The sequence below is a fragment of the Ambystoma mexicanum genome, chromosome 10 (genome assembly GCF_040938575.1).
Source record: "Ambystoma mexicanum isolate Mex_15411 chromosome 10, UKY_AmexF1_1, whole genome shotgun sequence".
In the NCBI taxonomy this organism is placed as follows: Eukaryota; Metazoa; Chordata; class Amphibia; order Caudata; family Ambystomatidae; genus Ambystoma; species Ambystoma mexicanum.
The window spans coordinates 1,187,160,036-1,187,187,794 of record NC_090932.1 but is presented as its reverse complement, the minus strand read 5'-3'; the positions used below and the strand labels follow the sequence as shown (position 1 = coordinate 1,187,187,794).

Below are 27,759 nucleotides of genomic sequence, written 5' to 3'. Positions count from 1 at the left end.
AACACTCAGAAAGCAGTTTGACGGAAAAACCCTTCATGAGGCTGCACAGGTTCTGACCACACGGAGATGTGTGGTGGGAGATGAATTATGTGATTTACACATTGATTAGTTTATGATTCTGGATATGTTAAATGCATGCAACCATTCTGATTTAAGAACTTAGGTTGCTCTAATTGTTGATGTGGGTTCGACTTAAGGAATAGAACCCGAGCGTCGGGGGCATTACCGTCTCAAGTAATGCCCCGGGGCCCATAGGTAAGGACCCGAGCGAAGCGAGGGCCTTACCGAAGGCCCCTGGGCATTACCTGAGACGGTAATGCCCCCGACACGAGGGTTCTATTGCTATTAGTACCCCGGCCCGCAAAAATTGCCTGACCGGGGCACTAAAAGCTATTTTTTTTGTCATGAAACGCTGCAGCGTTTCGGCGCTGTGGCCTATCAGGAGAAAAAAAACGACCAAGAAAATGGCCGCCGCCATGGAAAGGGAAAACAGAGTCCGTTTTCCCTTTCCATGGCGGGCATCGGGAGCGGACGCGCTGGGAACACAAGTGTTCCCACAGCGTCCGCTCCCGAAAAAGGATCAAAAATAAGGTAAGTGGGGTTTGGAGGGCGGGAGTGGGATGGGGGGAAAAAAAAAAAAATGTACCTGCGTCCCCGGCGGGGGACGAGGGAAGCCTCCAGCCGTGTGGAGGCGCGGAGCGGGGATGGCCCCGCTCCGAGTCTCCACACGGCTGTAGGCTTTCCTCGTCCACCGCTGGGGACGCAGGAACAAGAAGGTAAGTGGAGGGTTTGGGGGGGGGATTTAGGAAAAAAAAATTCCTTACCCGAGTCCCCGGCGGGGGGCGAAGGCAGCCTCTCAGCCGCGGGGAGGCTCGGAGCATACTTCTTAATTAACACAAGAGCAAGATTTGTTTAAGGTGTTGGTCTGTGAACGTTCCAGAAGTGATAGCCTGACACCACACCCCATTGGGGGATGCAGATCACTCTCCCTATGAAAGGACACGCACTGACTTGTCAAGTTGTGACTGGGCCAGCATTGTGCCTTGCAATGCATGGGTAAAAGCGAATCCTCAGGATGTGTCTATTCCGGTTCTATGTTGTTACATCGGCAGTTAATTTTCAAATTCATTTTTTGCCGAAATAATTTTTCGGAAAAACTCATTGAATTAAAAAAAGATATATATTTAGGGGGGGTGCTCAAGCATCACCCCCTTCTATTATTCACTCCTTAAACCCCCGCCCCTTTATTTTTTTATACGTTTTTTCATTGAAAATTGTTCATAAAAAAAAACATTGAAAGATACACTGCCGATGTAACAACGTTGTGCCGTCTGTTCCATGCCTGGTCTTCAGGTTGTGTTTACTGCACGATCCACAAAAGAGGCAACACAGGAAACGCCACCTGAAGGAGACTGCTCACCTATGGCCAAGTGCAGAGTACAGTCAAGCAGTTGGGGGACTGGATGGGATGAGGAGTGGGAACATGGATGGGGGTGGGGACCAGTGGGAGGAGGAGAGGTAATAGTCACCCAGAGGATCAAGGAAACAATGAGCAGCAGGGCAGGTGGGGAATAGGCAGTAGGATTTCAATGGACAGAAGCGGGTGGTGTGAAACGGGGTAGGGTTGGGGCATAGTCTGAAGGGTTCACGGGTGCTACCCCAATGAGAGGACAGGATATCTGGTCGTCCGCAGATAAAATGTGACTTAAAATAAAGAGCAACATAAAAAAATGCAGCCTTATTCCAGAGCTACCGCTACTGGGTGACATCCAGAAACAGAACCGTCTAGGCACAGCCAGTGCTGTCTAGTATGTATGCATCAGATCGCCACTGAGCCAAGTAACAGAGAGTGGACCACTTAGCTTAAATGTTGCAGTGCTACTGTGTGGCTGAGCAGCCAGCACCCAATAACTCGTCAGGGCTGAGCTGCCATTGTTCTCATCCTCAGGTGGACATAATCAGTCACTGTCTTTTTTCTGCTCTGATTATCTGACGCACATTTCCAAAGTTGTACTGCATACAAATATATGTATTTTTTTCGTTTTAGGGTCTGTCACAGAGGAAACCTCACTCTTCACTTATGACTCCCAGTCGCTGATCGAAAGCTACCGCAGCAAACATGACACCAGCTTTGTACCCGTGTTTACGGCGGAGGAGGATCCAGATGACCCACTGACGGGGCCAATGCACCAGCTCTGCGGGAGCGATCCTTTCTGCACTTTTGATGTCCTGACCACCAAGAGCCTGGAAGTCGGAAATGCCACGAAGGTGTCGCACCTGAGTCATCAGAAGCGGGCTGGGAGCCTGACGCCAGGTTAGATTGTGCTGGTGATTTCCTGTGAGTGGGAGCATAGCAGGCATTTTAGGGGCAGGGCTCTCAATCATTTCCAATAGTTCAGTGTGTATGTTTTTAAGACATGGCCCTTTCACTACTCCCTTGAAATATGTGAGACTCCCCAAAGTACGCCTATCCGCTTCCATCGCCTTGCCTCTTGTTAGCGTGTGGAGACACTCAAAGGCACGGATGTCCATTTCTTGCACTAATATAAATGTGAAGTACACCACTTAATACCATGACTCGGCCGGCTTTCAGAAGCTCCCCGTTCCAGCCGATAAGCCCAGGAGGAAAAAAGCAGTAACATGGTGACCTGGAGAAAACCAAAATGAGCACTAAGTTCTGAGGACAAGATGAGTACTCATTGATCATGCAATAGTCTCTACATGACAACACATACTTCCTTTGTGCGTGACAGAGGCGTTGCTAAGGGAGGCTGGGGGCCATAGCCCCAGTCTTTTGGTTGTTGCCCAGGATAGAAGTTCAAGGTGTACAAGCAAAAGGCTAGCTAGCCCCGACATTAGCATAGCCCCAGATCTTTGCCTAGCACCATCCCTGGTGCGTCACTCAAAAGACGTATCACCAAATTGCAGACACATGCAAGTAGCATGACACAAACGCGAGCCAGGCAGCTTAGTTTCTTTTCTGTACCAGTGGAGCTGTGGCTGAAGTGAGCAGTAAGGGGGAAAGCATCATCACAAAGTGGCAGAACTTGGCACAATGGCTTATATTTATGCAACGCCAAACATTGTCATGGCACAAACCCACCTACCAGCATGTTAAAACAGGCCCTCGACTATTTGATGTGGCTACGTGACCAGTTCCATTCTGATTATGGGGAACATGTCCTCCTGAATTGAGGAGGGGGCATTTGAGGTTACCTTTTTGCCCCTGCTTGAATTCAGACCACCTTCACACACACAGTCATAGACTGCATCTTGCTTTCACAAAGGAAATTATCCAAGGTGATGTACACATTGATTATTTTTCAATTTAGTGACATCATATTATGGAAAATGCAGAAACCTTATGGTGGCGTGAGTTTACTTACATCTTTCCAATTTTGGCAAACTAATCACTGGCCCAGAATTGATCCACAATATATAAGTTTAAGCATTTTAAGCTTAATTTGCAACGACTCTTTGGATACGTCGTTTTCTTTAATATAAAGTGTTTTAAAATTCAGACTTCTATTTCTTGTTGGGAAATGGTCCTAAGGATCTCAATCTCGAAAGCTTTTAAACCTGAAAATGTGGGTGTGAGGAATCACTGGTTCCCCCAGCAGGTACATCAGAAGTTTGCTCCCATGTTCTTTAAAGCGGGTTTTGACATTAAAAATAGTGCAAGGGAGTGCTAGCCTCTTGTGTTGGGATTTCCAATGAGGCTATGAATCGCCCTGAGGGCCACCATTAGCCCATGTCATGCCCCAAGTAGTGCCCTCATGACATGAAATACACCAAAAGCAGCCTCAGCCCATTGGGGGGTCTTCGATCATATACTGATCCCTTGGATAACATTGAGGGAGTCACTAGGACCTGAGATTCTGCAAGGAGGGCAATCAGTGATGATGTGCCCAAAGGAAAACTGAAAAAAATGTTTCTTATATTACGCTTCATGCTGGACTCCAGCCTCATCACGGATTGCCCTCCTTGCTGAATTTCGGATAGCAGTGACTCCCGTGAGGGTATATAAGGGGTCATGATATGATAGAAGACACCCCAATTGGCTGAAGCCGCTATTGGTGTATTTCATGGGATGAGCGCAAGACTGGGACTGGGTATTGAACCCATGCTGCTCAGTGTACTATTGTTTCCAAGATGTGTGATTGGCCCCTGAGTTGTCCTCCTGGCTAAAACGCATCATAATTAGAAATGTACCACACATTTCCAACAGTGTTTCAAGAGAGTGTTTCAAATAGGCCATGGCTCTCATGGAATAGTTGACGAAAGGAACCCACTATCACATCCAGCCTATGCAATAGCTTTAATAGTGCCACCAGTCAACATGATGCCCTTGCAGTGCTACCTCATGCAATGACCTCAGCTAAGGTGCTAAAATGTCCATAGTAACGCCATTGACCATGGATATGATCCCAGTAGTTTCAAAATTAAGGAAAAGTAAACCAAGCCTATTTCACAACACTCTTTTCATCTCTATGTGGCTATTGTGGAAAGTATGGCTCATGACCTCTGAACTGGATTGATAAAAAACATGGACACCATCCTCATTCAAGTACAGCCTTCAAGATAGCCAATTCCTACCTGGAGCACCCATCCTTCTCCGAGTGGATGGTTCAGCACGACGTTAATCGTGCATGTAGAGTGGCAAGGCTGAACCAGTCGAACTCTCTGACTTCTTCATGAGCACCAAACATTGACAGAACACGTGGAGATTTTGCAAAATACCGGTGTGGGATCACCATAGAACCAAAACTACATGACCAAGAGCCAAGCAATATTGTCTGCCAATAGTGGTGCTGCAGTCCTTCCATTCACTTAAATAGTCCTTCTTCTGAGAATGACTATGTCACCAGTAGGCAGAGACCATTTTGTTTCACCTAGCCCTACAGTGGCATGGTCTTAAATATGTTCAACATTTTATGTCCTAATTGGGTAACAATTGCGGGTTGCAAGCCAATATTACACTAGTGGCCTGCAGGAGGCACCTTACCCATTATTAGAGTTTGCTTCCTGCACTGGTTTTAGACTTTGTGGTGGAAGACTAGAGGGAGTGGAGCATACCCTGTAGACATGTTAAATTGCAGAACTCCATTTAATTTATTTCGTATCACTAATCATGTGCAGAATGGCTGCTGACCAGGTCCTCTTGCATCTCTCCCCAGTGGTATCTTGTGGCTGGCTGGGTCCTCCTATTAATGGTAAAAAAGAAGGATCTACTTATTTGGAAGGCTCCACCGTCAAGTTTACCTGCAACAAAGGATACATCCTGTTTCGGTCAGAACAGAGGAGCTGTATGTCCAATGGCAACTGGACGGGAGAACCAACCCAATGTGTGGCGGGTAAGTGCATGCTCACATATCTCCCATTGCTATGCTTATGACTCGCCCCCTCCAAGGCTTTCTCTGCTCAGCTGGGACTTGCAGATCTCGCATGCCACAAAAACAAAAGCATGTGATGCCTGCCACATGTTTGTCTCCGCCCCAGTCGTGCCACATTTTCAGAGACACATCAGCCTATTGGGAAATGTGCAGATGTCCGTAGAGATCCATCCAGCTTTTGATCCTTTCTGAGCTCTTTTAGAAGAGCAGGTAAGTATGCCATGCTTTTCTTGCAACCTTTGCCTGATTTTCTGGTATGTAAGCACAAGACTGCACTGTCTGCAATGCAGCAATGCAGCCAACACCTCATATGTGTTAGCGTATGTCCTGGCACATAGATGTGTATATCATGCAGAGAAACAAAAAAAACAAGTGATCAGCATCTTTGGGCACAAGTACCATACAGAAGAATTTGAATTATGCACTCATCTCATAATACAAGGATAACATCCGAACATGATTGAAGCCGGCGGCAGAAGGGAGGCCCCTATATCAGCGTTTTGAGCCCCTACACACAGTCTGTGAAATCCATCTACTTCTAGTATTCAGGAAGGTCAATTCAAGACAACCACCTAGCAGGATAGCTTAGGAATTAAATTACCTTCATCCCATGCTAACTCTACACAACATCTGCAGGAGCATACACTGGAACAACAACTCCAGTTTGTAATTGACAACCCTTGACCCTTCATTGCACCCTATTTGGGTAAAGCAGCCCATTGCCCATCTGTCCCCAGTGGCCAAAACTCCAACTTCTTGTCGACTACTATAAGAGGGGCGCCATGGTCCCTCAGCTCAATATTGGTCTGACAGATGGATTGAAAAGGTCAAGAAAGTTCAGTTTGTATTTCTTTTTTTTTTAGAATTCAGCTCACCCCTGGTGAAACAATTGTTTCCCCTCAGTGCTAAACCTACTTTCAGAACCTGTCCCTTTACACAACATTATTCTCCAGCTGAGCTTGCTTATTTATTTATTTATTTATTTATTTATTTATTTATTTATACATTTATAGCAGCGCACAATGCCTGGGAGCATCTAGGCGCTAGTTAGAGGCAAACAGACACAAGTGCAGAAGTGGTGGGGAAGTAGGGAGGGAGGTTAGTTAAAAAGCAGAGTTTTGACGTGCCTTCGGAAGACAAATTAGGAGGGTTTGCCTCTCAAGTGAGGGGGAAGAGTGTTCCAAAGTTACGGTGCCTGGACTGGGAAGCTGGATCCCCAGCTTTTGGGCACTTGAACCTTGGTACAACCAAGCAGTGTCTGTAGGTGGATCTTGGCGGTCTTTCTGTGATGTGATTTTTGAGTTTGTCTGCGAGGTATCTCCGTGCGTCATCCAAAAGACATCGATGGGTAAGGGAGAGAATTTTGAAGTTGATTCTGTTCTTGACTAGGAGCCAGTGGGCTGCTTTTCTAGCATCAGATAAATTGTCCCGTTTCCCAATGTCAAGGGCAGCTCTGAGCGCTTTATTTTGAGTTGTTAGTTGTTTGCAGAGGTTCTTCTCAGAGGTGCCGCAGAGTAAGGCATTGCAGTAGTCATGTTTCGAGCCTGCCAGTGCCTGAGCAACTTCCAGGCATTGAGTTGAAGAGCGGGAGGGTTTGCTGGTGTTGATCAGTTCGATAGCATATCTCGATGCTGATGTAATATGATTGACCTGACAAGTCATAGTTAGAGAACAATCGAAGTAGACCCCAAGGGTCTTGACAGAGCGGGCAACAGCTATCGTGTGTCCGTCAATGATGAATGATTTGTACTCCTGCAATAAGTTCTTCAAATGGGCAGATGCTTTGTGTAGCCATCCAAGATTGTATGATTTTGGAGATTTCGTTGATTCAGAGTGTTTCTGTTCTGTGGTCGCCGGAGAGGGGGATACGAATTTGAGTGTTGTCAGTGTAGTTTGTGCACGATATTCCCAGGGTGTCGAGGTGGTCAAACAGCAGCTTGGTGTACACATTGTACACGCTGGTGGACGTGCATTAGCCTTGGAGTACTTGGCAGGAGTTGGCTATGGGGGCAGCAGTTGCCTCCCTCACAAAAATCCTAGAGGATCTGTTCGACAGGAATGAGGTGATCCAATTTGAGGCTTCAGGGGAGAAGTAGGCAGCAGAGGTCAAGGTTTGGCAAAGGGTATTGTGGTCTATGAGGTTCAATGCTGCTGACAGGCCAAGGGGTAGGAGCAGGGAGAGGGTGCCCATATCCTCGGTCTGGTCAAGCTGTTTTTTTAAGTAAAGTAGTGCTGTTCCAGCCCCATGTTTCGGCAAAAGCCTGATTGGCAGGAGACTAGAATGTGGTAGTGTTCTAATAAGGCTTGTGTTTGTATGTATGCCACTCTGTACATGATTTTGAGGAGGAAGGGCACTGTGGTAATGGGGTGGTAGTTCGTAGGCCATGCTGGGTCAAGGTTTTTTTTTTCAGGAGTGGTGAGATCCAGGATTCTAATACGTGAATCTCTTTGCTTCCCTTTCTGAACAAGGGTGCTGTATTTTTTCGAAAACTTATTTTCGAAATACCATTTTTTTTAAAACATTTAGCCGATTTCTTTTTTCCGAATGTATTATTTTTTTTATTTTATATGGGTTTTTTTGGTTTCATAAGTACAAAAAAAGTGTTAAAAAAGGGAGTTTAGGGGGAACCCCCCCATTTCAAAAATAAAATAAAAAAAATAAACATTCGAAGAAAAAAAAATTCGGCAAAATGTTTTCGAAAAAATGGCATTCGAAAATATGCCTTTTGAAAAATTCACTAAAACCGGATGATGTCTGGCGTTCGGACATTCTCCTCAGCGTTCCTGCATGATTCGCCGCTTTGGGCATGTAATGCACCTTCTCCTTCTGTTCCCCAACATCTTTTCATTCTGTAAGGAGCGGCACAAGGCCATTGCATCTTGAGAATTCTCAGTAGTCCTGTCCGTAACATGGAGATGCCTGTCGGCAGCCATGGCTGTACCCAAGGCCATTGCTGTGGAACAAACCTCATCAAAGGTCAAGTCCTACAGGAGATCAGGTTTTACCGATGCATGCACTCAATAAGTGAGAAGCGTCTTCTCCTCCTTCCTTCAGATCATAGAATTCACCAAAATCATTCAGAGAGCCTTAGTGGGTAGGAAGCATAAGTGGCCATTCTAAATAAAGTGTGTGCACTTGTGTAACTCATTCTCAGTACTTTCCAATCCATGTGGTCTGTCACAACAGCTTTCTGCAGGGACAGACATGGCCAGCCATGAGGATACTTAGAAGTGAATCCACTACCAATGTAGTAGGCACTGTGTTGTCCTCTCCCCTGAGTGGGTATGGTTTTGCCATACAATGGCCCATGGTAATCCTTGTTGGGTCCTTCCACCTTTCAAAGCCTTTTTTCCTGACATATGCGGTCTTAGCTATTGCCACAAAATGCCACACAGTGAGTTCAGCCTCTGGTCTAGGCAGAGCTGGATTTTACTAAGACATCCATGGTGCGACTTGTGGAGTCAAGGGTGATTTCCAATTGTTTTCAAGTTGGTGATTTTTTTAGGAAGTTCATTTTAAAGCATTGACCATTCAGGTACTAGTTTACTTTATGAATCATTGTCCGCTTGTGGCCCTGTGCATGCACCACTTCTGTACCACCTTTTCTTTAAAGTTACACTCTTATAATGCACATGGTCCTCCCAGTGATACATCCACACACCACTAAGGGGTTACACCTCAACAACACACACAGCCCTGTGCTATAGGGCCTTTATGTATTCACCTTGTAGGTGTTGCCTCGCTTGTTATTCAATGTTACTTATCAGGAGGTGGTGGTGGCCAGATCAATATGCTTTTGATTACACTTTATATAACTTTTAAATATTTAATCTGCTTCTTACCTGTCTCCAGCAACCCCTGTTTACCTGAGCTCTAGATCACCTTGGCACACCTCTGTGGGAAGTTGAGGTGAGATGAAAAGGCAAAGGCAAAGGTTAGGATTGGATCCAGAACCCGTATGGAAAAAACACTTGGTTACAAATAAATGTAAACACACACAAGGGAAGTCATGGCCGACAGTGAAATGCTGACGTTCGTTTCTTTAGTGGGTATTTAGAGGTTTCCTTTTCCTCAGTACACCAGCAGTTTTATTAAACTTTTGTTATAAAGAAAAAGGGTGAATCACGAGACACATCACTATCCTTGAGCAGCTGTGTAACTACAAAAATAGAAGTTCAAAACACTAAACAGTCCTTTCAAAAATATAAAAAAAGTTCTTAAAAAATATAGTCCTTAAAAATATATACAAAGATGAGTCTTTATACAGTGCACTGCATATAGCCCAGCAGCAGTGTAGTGTCCTTTTCCATTGTTATTGCTGGGCTGCCTATTGCAGCTGCAGCCCGGCATTGATGGCTCGGTGGGGCCACAGAAAAATTGCTCAACCTGAGCCTCCTCCTCCAGAAGCACCCCAAGAGTGTCTGAGGTTCACCTATTCAAAGGGAAGGTCGGTTCTTCGATGAGTATACGCAGCACGCCGGTTCCTGGTCAAGGGGTGGTGTCTAATTCAAGAGCAGCCTGGACTGGGCGGAAGTGAACGATGGGTGCTTCCCTTCCTGTCAGGGGTGCACACCACAATGAGCCCGGGCGGCAGCAATGACTTTGGCAGGGTCAAGTAGGTAATGTTTTCTCATGCGCAGCACTCAGTGGAGTGCCAGCTCGACCCGTCATATTGAGGATCGGCCTTCAACTGTAGTAATGGCACTCTGCTTGTGCCATCATGACCATTCTTTTTGTTTCTTTAAAATTAAGTCTACTCTTGCGCCGCCATGAGCCTTCATGTCTTTATTTTAAATGAAGGATTGCCTGCGTGGCATCGCATGGCAGGGGATCCTTCATTTTGTTCTTTTCTTTCTTTTTCTGTTCCCCCACAGGGCGTTACACCTTTCTGCTGATGCTGGGCTTTTGAGTGTCCTACAGGACTGTGGTAGTGGTTGTGCTGGTGGTGCATGCGTACTCTGGGTGCGGGAAGTCTGGGGGCAAAGAGGGAACGATATTGAATGCAATTTAACTATAATATTTGTGTTTTCTGTAGCCACTCGCCTCCACAGTGTCTTCCCCAAGGGGACGTATTTGGGCCAAATGCCAATCAAGGGCAGCTCAGGTTTGGGTGACCATCCATAATGGCTGGCGGGAAAGCGGACACGTAAAACGGAGGCACGCTCGTGGTAGTGTGTGAAAAGTGTGGGAATGATAAGAAGTCAAGATCACTGTAGATTTCTACTCAACTCTCTGATTTGGAGAGAAGGAAAGATTCTACTGACGATGTCAACACATTCTATTTTGAGCTTTAACACCCTGGCTATGTCTACTGCGCCTGGCCTTCTGTCCTACGTTTGCATGCTGCCTGTTTATCTTGGTTTTTTGAGGGTGTGTCTTCCTCAGTGGTGCGCGAAACATGGCTCGTTCCATGCCTCAGTCTCGTGCGGGTTGCGCCCTATTTGTTTTCTACCTCCAGGCATTTTCTCATGGTGTTTTCTTACCTCGTCGTACCTTGTGCCTGCTTTGCACCTCCTGTATCTAGAACCTCTTTGCCTCATTACAATGCCCTTTGCCTTTTGCTTTGCTATGTTTTCCAGGGGTCAGACCTTTTGCTTACTTCCTTTTTACCAAAAGTAAATATGTTTATTAGTATCAAGCTCTGAATATTTATTGTATTCACTTAAAGGCAACATTAATGTATTTCTGTATGTTTACAACCAGCGCATGTCTGACTGGGTAACATTCAGCCCTGTATGTTTTACCTCTTGGTTGCTAACACCTTTTTGATCCTATCTGTTGCCTAGATATGGGATGCACATATATGTACATATAAAGAAAGTAAGTTCATATCATTGTATGTCCAGCCAGTAACCCGGTTGAACATGACATTGAGGTGGAGGGTCTTGTGAACCCTTACATTTTATATGTGTTTAGCTGTGTCTGTTCTCTTTTTTTTTCTTCATGAATCCATGCACATTTACTGTTGTTACCTGTTTCATTGTCTATGTACAACACCTATAGCAAGACCTTCTTTCTGTATCATATCCCTCTAATCAAACCCTATACATGTTTCACAATTGTACATCAAGATTCTAAACGTGGTTAATTGTTATCATGTGTCTGTATATTGATACGACAAGAGTCCCATTAATATGTGTTTATAAGTATCTGTAAACCCTCCCCTAAATATATATTGTACACCTATGTATTTGTATTTTAAAAGTGTTGCACGTCCCTGTCTATACGTTCCTTATCTGTGTTAGTTGAAATTTGATTTGAATTAAACATGAGTTATAAGAAATCCTATGTGTTGGAAGTATGATAAGATCAGGTATATGTGTTTTTTCCAAATGCTTAAACAATATATGTCTGCTTTTATTTTATACGCCATTTTATTTGTTTTCTGTCAGTATCATATGACTTTCTAGGCCTATCTTATCTGCTTTCTGTGCAAGGTTCTTTCAACATGCACTGCCTATCGCATAGAACTCTGCTTAAGTGTAACATCTTTTGGAAGACCATGTTCAAGCGTACTTTTTATCAGTGCGACATTGGGCAATGTTGGTACTGTTAAGTTTGTGAAATGTTGCACTACATTTCACCAATTTCACGAAATTGGTGACATTTTGAGAACTCAGAACCAATTGTGTGGGAAATAAAGTCTACAAGAGCGAGTTTGGCGATTTGCAGTACTAGCAAAGTTGCAATAAAAAGTCAGTTAAAGAACAGCTGCTATAGAGATTTCCTCAGCCAACACTTTAATCAGGGTTTGGCTTTTATCTGAGATATAAACTGAACATTCTTTTTTTGGAATTTATCTAGTGCCATTTAATAATTTTGCAATTGTGTGAATGACAAAAATGTACATTTCGACTAATTGCACCTGATACATTGCAGATTATGCACAATTACGTTCAATATATAAACCCTTTCTTGACCCCCTTCTTCTTCAAACTATCACACTACCTCTAACACCTGCTACATTGCCAAACTCCTAGACTGCACTGTTCACAAGCAGCTCAGCTTCTTCTCAGAAGCCAACAGGCTCTTCGAGATAGCCAGATCAGGTTTCCGACCAATGCGAGGAAGCAGATCCTCTCTTGTGTCCATGTGGGATGGTCTAAAAAGAACAGCTGACTCTGAATGATGCACTGCATTCATCCCCCCCCGACCTATCTTTTGCTTTTGACGCTATTGAACATGAAACACTCATGGACAGGCTGTACATACAAGGCATCAGAGACTCCACTCGAAAATGGATCTCGTCATTCCTTGTGAAACAATCGCAAATCACGCTTATTTTACTTTTATCCTCTGCCCCTCGTCCTGTACAGAAAGGAGTCCCACAGGGAGTCTCCCTGTTATCCCTTCTCTTCAAACTCTACCTTAGCCCACTGCTGGCACTCATATGCTCTCATAACCTCCCATGCTATAATGATGCAGCTGACACCCAGATAATTTTCAAGATCTCCAAGATAACAGACTCCCCCCACGTAAACCTCTCCTCATGCCTCTCTGCAATCAACCACTGGATGGTGGCCAACCACCTTCTCCTCAACCCCGGCAAAACTGTAATCCTAATATGTGGCAAATCCGCTCTCATTTCCCAACCTATACCCTTGCCACACTCCCTAGGAGTCCCACCTACAGCCTCCACTTCTGTAAAAAGTCTTGGATTTACAGTGTACTTGGACTATCACTCTCCATCAACGCCATGTCCCAATATTGCCACTTCTACTTACGCATCCTAAGGCTAAGCTTGCCTTATCTCTCCTACCCACACAGAGTCTCTGCAATACTTGCCATCACCCTCTCCTGCCTAGACTATGGAAACTCCCTCTATCTAGGCATCCCAGCACAGCAGCTCATGAAACTCCAAAGAATCCAAATTCTGTGGCCAGAATCCTCCTCTCCTTACCCAGAGAACTTATCACCCCCACCCTTAGAGTACTACACTGGCTCCCTATCAGCAGATGGGCGACGTTTAAAGCTATGTGCATCACACACTGCGCCCTCCATAATACTGGTCCAGAGTTCCTCCAGGACAAGATCATTCACTAGCAGCCCACCAGAAACCACCAATCAGGTGTGCCACTCCTTCTCGTAATCTCCCTCACAACTACACCAGAATGGGAGGATCCGCCTTCTCTATCCAAGCCCCATGCATCTGGAACTCCCTTCCACTACACATCTGCTGCAACAAAGACTACCTCTCCTTAAGAAAGGACCTCAAAACCTGGCTACTTCTAATGGCAATCTGAAAGTTCCTTCCCTTATCTCCACAACATGGCATTATTCACCCTGCCACAGCTGGGTACTTACCCAAATCTCTCCCTCTACAAGGTGTACCATAACACAGATCAGTCAGGTCATCTCCATCCTCCTAGCAAAACCATTGCAAAATTCCAACCAGGTACGTGCTCTGACACCACCAGGCAGCGCTAGCCGTAATCGCAGGGGCCCACACCTTGCACACTAGCAACCACAGTCCACTAATCACACAACTTACATCAGTCATCCACAGACTATGCGCATGTCTACGAGCCATTTAGGATCTGGTAAGACCTAATGCAATGCCCCAATCAGGAACTTGGTCACGCTCCCCTGTGCGGATTCCTGTCATAATCGTGGTGGCCCGCCAAGGGACACGCGCAAACCACTAAATACACAACTCACTACATTGATCTACAGACTATAAACTACTGATGCATCCACAAATAAAATAGATGTATAAATGAACCCACTACTATGCACAGACTCCCAGCTTCCTCAGCACCTTTCATCATGTCTTACCTCTTACGAAGCTTACTGTAGCTTGGACAGCCCGCCTAACTGTTTATCTCTGCTTAGGCTCACATGCATTCTAATCCTTAAGGCTTCCTCCCATTACCTTGACCCAAGTATAAGGAAGATCCTGCCCTCCACACTTACTTCTTTCGTTAGACCTAGAAGACCCATGATTTTAGCTCGGCTAATGCAATTTATTTATGAGGATTGCCAACAAATTGCAATTAAAGATAAGCAGGTAGCCTAGATATTGTACATTGAAGACAGTAGGGCAACTGGTCTCTCACACTTAGAAGATGTTTTATGATAGCTTGTTTATGACACTTAGAAGATGTATTATGGCAATCTGGCTAGTGCACCTAGAGGACTCTCTCACACGGACAACCTGATCAAACATTGGCATCAACAACAAAGCGTCATCCGAGACTCAAGGTAGGTATAAACGCACTACTTTGGTGGACATCTGCTGCTGGCATGGCTACCCACCCGAAAGCATCAGAATGTAAAAACAACCTACCACCAATTCGGTCTATCTGGGCACATAACATTCGCTTCTATCACAACAGACTAAGCCTCAACTCCTCTGCCATCAGAATACAGTGATGCCCTACGACAACAATGGGGTACAGCTGGAAACATAGAGCCTCTTGCACTCGCAGACTCTCCTGACCTTCATCAGCACCCTTCCACATGCCTGATCTCCTGGGTTGTTTACTGGAACCAGGACCACCCATCTGATTCCTTATCTTGGCCAAACGCATAAACGCATTCTAAACCTTTTCTGAGAATGCTCCCATACTCTGGACTTCGGTCACCGAGGGCGTTCCCACCACAAGTACATTGAGAGCATATGAATGAAAAAAGGCGCTCTATAAATGACGACGACTACTACTACTACTACTACTACTACTACATTAGGCCTTCAGTATTTTCTTTTAATGTGCAAAAGTGTAATATATTAACTATCTGTCATTGCAAACTGTGTATCTATGTCTTCCTCATGGTAAGACCTGTTTTGGAGTATGCTGTCTGTACGGCCTGCCTACATATAACAAGACTACCAAATTAAATGTTTCTGCCTTGAGAAACTTGATTAGGGACCACTTTTATTCTCTGCTTCGCTGGAGCAAAGCCAGATGACTAGGAGACTGCAGCAACAGGAAAATCTTCTTCTAAATCTGCCAGGCGTCCAAAGAACACCAACAACCCTTGCTTTCCTGTGCACCATCACATGGCCTGAAAGATTAAGTAATCAAATACTGATCTCTTCCACTGATGGCTTTTGCTGCAAACACATTACCATCTCTCTCCACAGGGAAATGTGCCCCAACGCCCAGGTGTCTACTTTTCTCTCCCCCCTTCTGATCAAATGCACAAGGAGTGGAATGGGGCTTATAATTTGAGACTGTGCACAGATGTACTTAGCTAAAAGTGCCAGATGCATACAACTGGGGCTTGTAGCTCAGGGAGGAAAATGTTACAAGATATGACTCTCCAACAAATTGATGAAAAAACAGTCATTAAAGGCAACATGAAAGGGGGAGTCAAGTTAAATCATGCCAGTGGTGCCTCTTTAAAGATTCTTAAGCACATTAGACATAGATGTCATGAAAAATAGAGTGGCAATTCTTTGCACTAAAGGATCTGAGTACCTTGTACAAGTTATGCTTCTTTTGGAAAAATTAAGGCGGCTTCGCCTACTGGTTGGGTCAGGGAGGACTGCTGTGTTTCCCTTCTGCTAGAAGGATTTGCAATGGTGCAGTGTATAGCTTGGAGTATAGGACCAAGAAGACTGAAACATGTAATGGTGGGGACGATGGGTAACACTTCAAATGAGCAGTAGGGACTATCTTTAGAGACATTGGGCCTCATTACACGGACAGCGGTAACCATGGCGCTATTAGCGCCATGGTTGCCGCCGGTATTTTACCAGTTCCGCCTTGGGGAATGGGGGAATTACCACCCCATTCCAAGGTTGGCAGGGCGGTAATTCCCCATTCACCAAGGCCCTTCCCTATTCCCATCGAAGCCCCCATAGGGCTCAATGGGAATGGGGAAGGAGCAAATAACGGTACCGCTATTAGCGGTACCGTTATTTGCTCTGAAGTCCCTCAGCGTGTCCTGTCCTTAATGTGTGGTCTGACCACACGTTAAGGACAGGACCCACTGAGGGACCTCGTAGCAGGGCAGTAAGGGATTACCGGCACCGGTGCCCTTACCGGTGCCGGTAATCCCTCACCGCCGTTTGTGTAATGAGGCACATTGTGTTGGTGAAGACAGAGCCATTTCTAGGCAGTATAGCTCCCAGGAAAAAACACTGGACTTTGCCTTCATACCTCAAACCCTGTGCTGCAACTGTAAGTGATTTCAATCCAGCACTCCAACTAAGTCAATGCCTAGTATGGGATGCCCAATGGAAACCCTTATTTATATATTTTTATGTCAAAAGTTCTTTTAATTCTGGATGATGTACCCTTATATAACAACCCCTCTCTTTGAATCCCCCCGGCCTCACTAAGCCAAGAAGTAGCTTTGTTTTGCAAATTAAAAGATTTATTTGAGGAATTGCACAATATATGTATCAAACTTTTATGAATATGAATAATAGCTGAATATCACACTTATGAATTTGAACAATGATCAGCAATGGGTAATATTACAAAATCAGCAATCTCTTTAATCAATTAGGAGTAGGAATAGGAAGAATAATGTAGCAGAGAATACTTTGTATGGGTTCAAGAAATTGCAATGATAGGAAGGAATGCAACACAGTAATAAACTTGATATGAATGTAACCAAAGACAATGTGATCAATCTTTCCCTCTGTTACTACTCACTCCCCCCAATATGCAATATGAAGATATGGAATGAGGGCACACAGGTTTCAGGAATAACAATCAACAATTGCAGTTTCAATCCCGATTCCCCCCAGCAAGCTTAGAGAGAACAGTAATGATTTTAAAACCGGTCAATTGCTTTTAAATGTGGTTTGGATTGAATGGGAAAAATGCTAAAAATGACTTTAATTTGCTAAATTGAATTCAGAACTAGTGAGAGTGGCTTTGAATTGGTTCACGTCAACACTAGCAATGATTGTAGACTGATTAGCAGATGGAAAACGAAATTCAGAGGTTGGAAGCAAGAAATAGCTATTTTACATGGAGTGAAATTGAGCCAAATGCAAATTCACTGCAACTTTTCCGCGTGCGAGAAACGCGATTACAGCAAAACTATCAGGAATTGGAATGTCATTTTGGGTTCGTTTGAAAGCTGAGGATGTTAGCTTCAAAATGACATTGAAATTTCGTTTCATTACGGTTCAAAAGTTACAGAGGTTTTTGTGAAGGTAGATTTTTCTTAAAAGAGTCAAAATTTCAAAATGAAATATGCGCTTTAAAGATTTGGAACCAAGATGGACTTATACTAAGGGGCTATGAAAGTGCAAGATACCCACAGGGACAGCCACCAGAACAGGGCGCCTTCTGCTATGACTTCTGTCCGCCAGGACAAATGACTTTCTTCAGAAAAAATATCAGCGCACAGATGATTATCACTACAATTATCACAGACTATATAATGAGAAGAATTCAGCATGGACACAAGATTCTATAATGCAGTTCTGGATAGGTTGAAATGGATTGAATAGGATTACTTTAAACAAAGAGATGACTATGGACAGTTCTATACTAAATACTCACTACTATGGCTTTGTAATGGAATGGGCCCGTCAAAGATCTGGTCAAGGGTTTGGCTGGGATTAGCTCACCACTGGACAGGTCTCAGGCGCTGGGTTCTGCTCTCAGCAAGGCACTCTGGTCTGCACGGCCTCTTGGACTGGATCTGACGGGTTCTGGGTTACAGCACTGCTCTACCGGTTTGGATCTCTGGTTCTAGCACGGGTTCTTGGCCAGAAACAGCAAAACAGCTCAGCCAGGCTGTTGAATGGTTTAGTTAGGCCCCGTGGAAGTTTAGGGGTTAAAATCAGGTTGCTAGATTTTAAAGGCCCACTGAGAAGGGTTCAGATTTTTGGATTAGGCCTCTGCTTCAGGGTTATGGAGTCTGGTTCTGGAGTCTGGTTCTGGAGTCTGGTTCTTCCTGCAGGGTGCTTCGCCAGTGGATCAGTTGATGAGTGAATGTGTCCTCTGGGTCCTCAACAGTCCCTATTTATCCATTTTCCAAAGTGGGTGGGGTGGCTGATTGTCTATGCCCAACCCTCTAAGGATCTGATAGGTCAAAGAATTCCCCCTCTCCTGATTTGAGAAAGGAACAGTGTGTCATGATGTGTCATGTTTATGGCTTAGGGAGAAAACCTCCCCTTTGTCTCTGTAAAGTGTATCGTATTGTTCATAAAAATCATATTTCCAATTTCACAAGCTTTTCACACAGCTCTGTGTTTCTTTTGCAATCAGCCTTGCTCTGTGAGCAGCCAAATGATGGGTTTTGGCAGTGGTCTCCTGTGTTACTTCTGAGATAGGCAAAAGTGGATGGCGGCCTATTTTTCAGATTTTTACCGCACACTTTTGGGTGATTTTTAGCAAGCAGCATGCTTTCCGGCAGCCATTCTGATGTTCCTGATGCAAGCAATGCACAGGAATGTCGCAGGGCCTGGATTAGTGGGTTGAAACATCCAACAAACCCCCTCCCTCGTGCGATTTGGTGTTGATCTTCCATCAATGGGAATTCGCAAGACTGGAATGTCAGTTTCATATCTTCTGATTCCACAAATGGCAAAGTTCATCTTTTCCTCCATCAGGGGTGGATCGATCGGTTCTCCTCGCCAGTCATGATGTGAGTATTGAGCGATACTCGGGCCCCTCGGATCTTTGCTCCCGGTCCCCAGGTACCCAACAAGGAGGTCTCCATGGTTTCCAATCAACTGTAGGTTAGCCTAGGATGACAAAGCAGAAACATCTTTGTAGACATTTCCCCACCACTATTAATGTAGTGGGGCAGACACATACATTTGATAATTCAGGACACATTTGTATTATTGTATTTTATAGACTATATATGGAATATTTTAGAGTTGGAGTTTTATGGATCTGGAGCGACCCCCGCTGGGGTTCCAGAAGACTCCTCCAGTTGCTGCAGAGTGTGCCTACGATGGCAACACTTTAGTTGATTAATATGGACCCACTTATCTTCCCCTTCCGCCAAACTGCCTTTGGGGATGCAGATTTTGTAGGCGACTGGTGAAATTTTGTCTACAATTTCAAAAGGACCCCTCCAGGTAGGCAAACATGTGCGCTGTTTGGCCTGGTTCCTTTGGACTGAAATTGTATAAGTAGACCCAGTATCCTACATTGTATTCTTTCCTGGTAGTCTTGAAGTCATAGAGGGTCTTCATGCTGTCTGCAGATCTTTCTAGATTTCGCTGAGCATAGGCAAAAGCATGTTGAAGGTGTTTTCTTAGATTTTCAACATACTCATGGGTTGTGGAGGCATTGATCAATATCTGCTCTTGGGTTCTGGAGAGCAGATGCTGGGGAAGCACCATCCTGAGTCCAGTCATCAGCTCAAACTGTGACATTTTAGTTGCAGATGAAGGAGTAGATCTGATGGCCATTAGGACAAGAGGTAATCGAATATCCCAACTTGGCCCAGAATCTGCCACAAACTTTTTTTAATATGGTCACAATTGTTCTATTATATCTCTCTACTGCACCACTAGAGGTTTGCCGGTAAGCAATATGTAGCTTCCTTTTGACCCCAAGTAATCTCCCACATCTTTGTCATTACTTTGCTGGTGAAATGGCTACCTCTGTCCGACTCGATCCTTTGGGGTAGACCAAAACGCAAAAAGATGTGGTTGATCATCAGGGCAGCTGCTGTTTCTGCCTTGCAGTTTGGGGCCGGGAGACATTCCACCCATTTAGTAAACAAACATGTCACGATCAACATGTACTTGTTTCCCCTAGATGAGCGAATCACGGGCCCAATGAAATTGACTTGTAAATCTGACCATGGCAGTGTCATCCCCCTATTTTGGAGAGGCACACAGTGTGTGAGGGATGTTGGCTTAAATTGTACACACACAAGACACCCCTTCAAGTATTGGTCGAGGTCCTGCCCCATGTGTGGCCAGTATGCAAGCTCTCTTAAGATTTCAAGTGTTGTATGAAACCCCCTAAAACCGGCTGTGGCTGCATCATGGGCGTGACTTAACATCAGGCTTTGGAATGAGGTAGGGACCACCCACTGATCATGGCTAGCTAGGGATCTCCTCACCAACAAACCGTCTTGGATTCGGAACATTTTTGGACATTTCATCAACACTCCGAGGTCCTCTTTCCTTATGTAATCGGTATCCGTCAGGGGAAAGTTCTCAGGGTCCTCAATGTGTTTATAAAACTTAACAATTATTGGATCCCATTTTTGAGCCGTAATAAAATCAGCATCTGGGGTCTCCTTACTCCACTGTGCAGTTGAGAGGTCATTGTGAGCATTTGTCTGGGACTTGGTGATAGTAGTGACCTGGATTTCCCCCAACAGAGACTCAATCTCTATTAGATCCCCTTGGATGGCTCCGGTTTTGGCCAGCTGATCAGCTAAGTCATTTCCAGTTGTGTGTGGTCCCTCTACTTTGGAATGACCCTTGATCTTTTTCCAGTAGATGGTAATCCCATTCGAGGTGACAAGATCATCAATGTTTTGAATTAATTTCCCATGTTTCAAGGGTTAGTTATTAGCACATAACATGCCTTTGGTTTTCCAATTAACCAGGTGCTCCACAAACCCGTTCCGAACATAATCCGAATCTGTGATTATGACCAGTTCATGGAGTTGATGTTGGACAGCAGTGAGGGCGGCTTGATGCACAGCCATCACCTCTGCCACTTGACTACTTCGGGGACCAATCTTGTACCCAGCGGAGGGTTCTGGGATCTCATTCACCCATGCATTCCCTACGCCGGCCACAAGTTCTTTTTCCCCCATTGTTGTCAACATGGTAAGAGCATCCATCCACATAGACAGTGGGTATTCCCTCACACTTGTCTTCTTCAAAGACTTTGTGTGGGGAATTGAGGTATGCCTCCATGTTGTCCTTGATTTTTAGACTCTCGTCCTCGAGACAGTTTTCTCTGGCACAATCATGCAAGTCAGCCAGATCTTGCGTGAGGGGACTCTTCTTGTTTTGGCCATATCTGACTTCCACAGGAAAGCCTTGCATTGACAGAATCCAGAAAGTAATTTGGGAATTACTCACATTTCTGGCCCGGATTCTGTCACTTTGGAGTTATTGCAGAGGCTGGTGTGGAGTCTCCACTATGATGTGTTCCCCCTGGATGAACGGGTGGCAATTTTTCAATGCCCACACCGTTGCCAGGAGTGCCTTCTCACAATCGTTGCATATTTCCTCCACAGAGGATAACGTTTTACTTGCATAGGAGATTACATTATTGACCTTGTCATGCTTTTAGTATAATACTGCAGTCAAGCATGTATTAGAGAACCATGTCTCCAGGAAGAACTCCTTGTTTCGGACAGGGTAAGCTAGGCAAGGTGCTTGTGAGAGGCTTCTTTTGAGTTGTCTTGCTGCCTCGGCTTGTTCTGGACCCCATTCCCACTTGACCCCCCCTTCAAAAGATGAACCAGGGGTCTGGTGATCTCTGCGTAGCCCTCAATGAACTTTTTGCTGTAATTAGTCAGTCCAAGGAGGCTCCTTAGTTCCCACAGAGTTGTGGGGTCTTTCAATTTCTGGAGTGCTTCCACTTTCTTTTCCTGGGGACAGAGGCCCTGAGGAGTAATCTCATGCCCCAAGAAATTTACACGGGTTCTACACCACTGTGCCTTTTGAAAGGAAAGTTTTGCTCCGGCGGCCCTCAACTGTGTCAGAATATAACGGATCTCCGCCATGTGTTTCTCCACAGTTGAGCTTTTGATGAGGAGATCATCTACATAGGCCAGGTTACCCATCTCACCCAGGTCGGGCATGGCCTTATGTAGAAAAATGTTGAACTCATTGCCGGAGTTGAGGTATCTGAAGGGAGTCCGGGTCCATGTGTACTGCTGCCCCCCAAAGGTCAAGGCCAGCTTGTATTGGTCCTCCCTACTGACAGGTACAGTCCAGTATGCATTGGTCAGGTCTATTGCAGTGAATATCTGTGACCCCTGGATCTGGGCCAGCCCCTGGTCAATGTAGGGAAGAGGTCATCGGGAAGTATGGACCCATTTGTAGAGCTCCCTAAGGTCGGCGCAGAGTCTCCACTGGCCGCTTGGTTTCAATATCCCCAGCACCGGATTATTGAAGGTGCTGTGGACTGGACGGATTATCCCACGGGACTCAAGGTTCTTCATTATTTCACTAAGGGACTCTATTGATGCGAGAGGCAAGCGATATTGCTTCACAAACACTGGAGTCATGCCAGGGTCCATGGGAATTGTTGTTGTGTGGATGTCGGTGCGACTACAGTCATATGAGTCCACCGCAAAGAGATCTTGAAAATCCAAGAAAACTTGTTTCAACTTTTGCTTCTGCTCCAGAGTCTCATAGGCATCAGCTAGGTTGATTCTATCTTCAACCATCTGCCTGAAGCCTGGAAAGACTTCTGGTTTCGTATTTCAGCAGCCTCCTCCAGCTGGGTGGAGAAGTCCCTGGTCAGAGTGCTGATTTAGACTGGTGGCTTCAGGTGGGGAAGGCAGTCCTCACGGACCTGGAAAATCACCTCATCCCTCCTGAAGTCACAAGTCACATCTTCCTTACCATAAGGGCAGGAAGTGCAGTGGAGAAACTTTGCTGAAAATGTTGGGGGGGACATGACCTCTGAAGAAAAGGTGCCCCATTCAAATGAATGGGGACAAAATAGTGTGCCATGAAAGTTGGGGGGGGGACAAACACCCCCGTCCCTCCCTAAAATTACGCCCATGAGGAAGTGTACACCAGAAAGGTCCCCCCATGCCTGGTAAAGATCCTGTCTGGTGTTGTGGTGTCATCACTGTCACTGTCAAAACAGTCCTTGGGGATTGGTCCTAACAGTTCATTGCCTAAATCAATGGAAAAATGTCGGTCATCAACCGCCATTCCAATAATGATACCTGCGACTAGAGTGATACTCTTTAAGTCGCTGTTATCCACCTCTATTGGAATGGTGTCATGTTCTATGTTGACTAGTGGTTTTGGGTTTACCCCCAACCCTTGCTGTTGGAGAGAAGCATTTAGATGAATATAGGCATCCGGGTTTTTCAATTTCTGTCTTCTTTTAACTTTCACTTCCAGGGAGAATTGTCGGGTCCTCTCTGGGATGGTGATTTCCTCTCCGATCTGAATTTCAACTGCATAAGGCAGCAATTGTGCTGACCTAAATGCTTTCTCTGGATCATCAAAGCCCATGGGATTATCCGCCAATCAGGTCTAAGCTTGGAAGTTTATTAGGTCCAAACTAATGGCAACGCGATTGAGAATGTCACTGCCTGTAAAAGGCGGCAGTGACGTCTCGCACGACCCAACAATTATGGACTATGCTCTTGTTGCCTATGGAGATTTTGAGCATACACCTGCTTGGCAGGAGATGTTTGTAATTGGGTGCTTCCAGATCCATTTCCCATTTGTCTATAAGTCTAAATGTGGGAATGGCTGGAACTTTTGGGAGTTGGCGGAACATGGCTTTGCTGATGAAGCTCTTACCATTGTTCACACACACTCGGGCGAGAACAGAGTCCTTCCCTTCATTTACCTGAACAGGGATGAACAACTGCCCTCCAATTTGCTGAATATCAGCCAGGCTCTGAGCTGATTTCACATCTTTCTGGACTATAGGAGTGGGAATGTCTGATTGTGGATTCGTAAAGAATTTCAGAGTATTTCCTTCCAGTGTGGAATGCTACCTTAAACTGGAAGGAAGGTTGATTTTCAGAAATAGAGAGGACCCCCCATCACCAGTTGGTTGTCGTACTGCTATTACTTTCACGTCTGGAATTTGATTGTTCTGGAAGTGAAATTCTACTTGGTCAGATTTTTGTTCCACCATGTGGCATGTGCTGTTAAAAATAACCTGGTTGACACTGTTTTAACTTTATCAGTCGGCTAGTCTGCGTCCAGAGGACCTTCTTTATGCAATCTATTAGGGGTCACAACCTTCACAAGAGGTCATTCCCTAGTAAACAAGGGGTGCCCTCTGAAGTGACAACTATGACCGGTGCTTCACCTTGTGCACCCAATTTTAATGTCCAAATCCGCAGTCCCCTCGACGGGAATTTCCTTCCCATAAAAGTTCTGAGGTTTTCCAGGAAGAGAGGTGAGAGGAATTTGGTAATTCTCCCCCCTTCCTGAATTCAGTTCAGCAAAGGCCTTTTTGGACAGAAGGGTAGCTTGGTATCCAGTGTCCACCAGTGCCAAAATGGTACCCTGCCCCTGTACTTGAACCGGGGCATAGTATCCTCTCTCCTTCTCTGCAAGGGGGCACAGATAATGCCCATTTTTGGACAAGTGGTGGGCTCATTTTTTAGTTTTGGACATTGAGAGAGAAGAGATTTGGGCAGAATTCTGTGGGGAGTCTAGGGAATCTGAAAAGAAAAAGTGGCAACTTGAGATGGGAGAATGTTTTAGTTCCCCTGGTTCCGGTGCTGGGCTGCCTCCCCCCCTTTTGGAGGCAGTCACCAGGATGGGTTTGAAGCAGGGGATTTTCATGTTGTTGGTTCTGGGATGGGATGATGGGTGGCACTAGCTCAGTCCCCACATCTACCCAGTCTGGATTTGAATCCTTTGGAACCCATTTTTCCTTGGGAGGAGTTCCCCCATCTCTGAAGGAGAAGATCCTTTTCCCGGGATCCTCTGAGGATCCCTCTCCTTCAAATTGTAAGATTTTGTACCTCCTCCTCAAAATGGGTCTGTTTGGGTACTTTGTTTCTCCTACCCCCTCTCTGCTCCTTGGGCAGCAGACTTTCAGGGGCAGGAGATTTTGTTTCCGCTTCCTGGGTTTCCAGGGGCTCTTTACAAGTGGGGAAGGAAGCTTCCGCCAAGGCTTTACACCCCCCTTCCGCTTGTGCTTCCTGCCTGGGAACCGGTGGGATGTCGGGGTGCTGCCCCCGCCATTGTTCTGGAGCACCAGGTCCGGAGTTTGAGGCATTCTGTGCTGGCATGCTCATCTGAGGGTTCTGCTGAGCCCTCGGCATGCGACCCAGATCCTGTGCTATGTTTTGGACCTGGCGCTCTAACTGTGAAACCCGTTCGGGCTGATACGGGGTTCTCATTTCTCCCCTGGGCTGATCCCGGGAAGGGTAGCTATCCCTTCTCTGCTAATACCCCGGGTTGGGAAGATTTGGGTACCCCTCCACGCTTGGCCTCCCCTCTCCCGAATTAGGTTGTCTGGGCTCAGGAAAATGGGGAAAGAGGGATGGATTGTTCTGGGGTCGAAAGTTTTGTGGTACCTGGGGAAAAAGTTCTGCCCAGGATTTGGGGAATGTCTGCACTCCTGGGGGAAGTGAGGAGGGAATTTCCCTGGGTTAGGGGCTGCTTGGTTGGATCCTCCTTGAGCTGGAGGAGTCCACACATAAACCAGGATGGGTCTGTTCCCCTTGTAGCAGGGACTTACATAGTCAGCGGAGTGAGGGATCCCATTTGTGGGCTACCTCCTTGGCTCCCTGTCGGTGACTGGCCCGAGGGCCTTCTGGGCTTGGAATTATTCTGCTGTGCAGGCGGGTTTTTAGGCCCCCCATCTCCAAATCCAAAATGGGGGCAACCTTTACCTCTGCCACCTTAGCAGCAGCAGGCGTGTTGGTTGGTTTGAGGCTTTTCTGAGCATTCTTGTTTTCAATGGGATTTTGCACCTCATAGATCTGGGTGGCCTGTTCAATGACCCAGTCCAGTGATCTTTTCTCATGAAAATCTCTCACTAGCTGGGTCATGATGTATTTTGGTAGAGCATGGAAAAAACTATTGACAAATTCTTTGCTGTCCGTGCGCACCCTTCTGGTAGTCTGCGCAAAGGCACGCTTTAACTCCTGCACAAATTCTTGTGGGGCCTGATCCTCCCCACATTGCAAGTTGTAGGCTGCCTTGCGAGCCTCTTGGGGATTTCTGTGAACAGAAAAATGCTTCAAGATGGCCGCCCTATATGTGGACCATCTTGAATGATTTTGGTCCTCCAGCCCTGCAAAGAAACTGGAGTATTCTGGTGAAAAGGTCAATTTAACATACAGAATACAGCTATTGCTGTCTTTCAGATGGAAAGTTTCCATCATCTGCTCAAAGAGCTCTAAATGTTCCCAAACAGAATACTTAGCGTTCTTATGATAAGGCGTGATGATGCTCCTTATTGCCTTGATCTGTTTTTAAGGGGTCCTTAAGCAAGGCCCTTTTTGCCTTACTGGCCTTCTTGGTTCGGGTAACCCTGGTATAATCCTCCTCTGACTCAGAGGCACTGCTCCCAGAGGTGCCCGTCTGGTCTTCCAGGTTTTCCTGGATTCTGCGAGCCTGGGAATGGCTGGCAGAATGTGGAGACCTAGTCTCCTGTGTCCTGGGGTGCTCAGAGGAGTCTACTGATTCCTCCTTGCTCCCAGGATTTGATGGGTAGCGCCCCCACTTTCCTAGCTGGGCAGAGGTTTTCAAGGTGCCCTTAGTGGGCCTACTCTCCTGGGGTTCCCCACTAAACTTCACAGTGCTTGTGGGAGCCCCATACCTCTGACTGGATAGTAATCTGCCATCCTCGTGGCCCTGGGCTCATGTGCGCCAGTGGACATGGGGGTGGCAGAGTGCAGGGACTGGGAGAGATGAAGGCCTCTGGTACTAGGGTACCTGAAGTTATGCTCAGGTGTTTCCCTTTCCCAGCGAACCTCATCTCTATCAACCCCTGCTCCCTGTTGCCATGCAAGAACCTGAGCTTTCTGTTCCTCAATCAAGGCCTTACTAGTCTCTATCAGTCTCTCTTGCATGGCTACCTGCCTGTGGAGCCTATCATTGTTCTGACAGAGAGCATCATTTTCTCTCTGTGCGTCCTGGTTTGTCTTTGAGTACTGGGCCAGTCTTTGCTGCAGGAGGGTTACCTCCTGAGTCCTGTCCATATCTGCCTGCTCCTTCCTTGCCAGGGCATCTTCCACCCTCCTGGTGTGCTCTAACAATCTATCATGCTCTTTTTGGAGGTCACCCAGTCCCTGGAGGGCCAGGTGATTTTCTTCCAGTTTCCCTTGTAAGAGACAGACTTACTGGCCCAAGGAGTCCCTTTACTGAGCAAGAGCCTGCCTCTGTGCAGCCAGGTCGTCCCTCTGCCTTTGAAGGGCACCAGCTTTCTGGCGCTCTTCATCAAATTCTGCCTGGGTATCCAGGTCTTTCAAAATCAATGTATTGCTCTCCTCTTTTTCTCTACCTAATTGTCTTTGCAGGGTGGCTACCTGCTTTGTGCATGCCCTGGTGAAATCTATCTGTTGCTCCAGCTTTTTCTGGCTCTGCAGTAGGGAGTTCAAACTTTCTTGGTACTCCTTCTGCAAGGCCAGAATTCTGGTTTCCTGGTCTGCCTTTTCCTGTTGCTGGATACCCATGTCCTCTATTATTTTAATTATGTACTGCCTGCTTTCATTTTCGGACTCCTGGCTCCTCTGCAGCCTCTGCTCAGAAGAGTCCAGATCAGATTGGGCCTTTTCTAATGCCATCAGTTGCCTACT

At 45.9% G+C, this 27,759-nt stretch overlaps 1 protein-coding gene across 2 annotated transcripts in view; it reads left to right on the top strand.

The window, feature by feature from the left end:
* The window catches only part of LOC138492163 (uncharacterized), a 1,449,912-nt gene that overhangs the window by 1,054,360 nt on the left and 367,793 nt on the right, over positions 1 to 27,759 (top strand). Inside the window, exons 24-26 of one of the 2 annotated variants that reach the window (XM_069619173.1) lie at positions 2,048 to 2,314; positions 5,178 to 5,354; positions 10,430 to 11,565. In XM_069619173.1, coding sequence (XP_069475274.1) covers positions 2,048 to 2,314; positions 5,178 to 5,354; positions 10,430 to 10,518 — 533 coding nt within the window. In that variant the 3' untranslated portion in view covers positions 10,519 to 11,565. Of the gene's footprint in view, positions 1 to 2,047; positions 2,315 to 5,177; positions 5,355 to 10,429; positions 11,566 to 27,759 lie in introns of those variants that run through there. The other variant, XM_069619172.1, reaches the window with a different exon arrangement.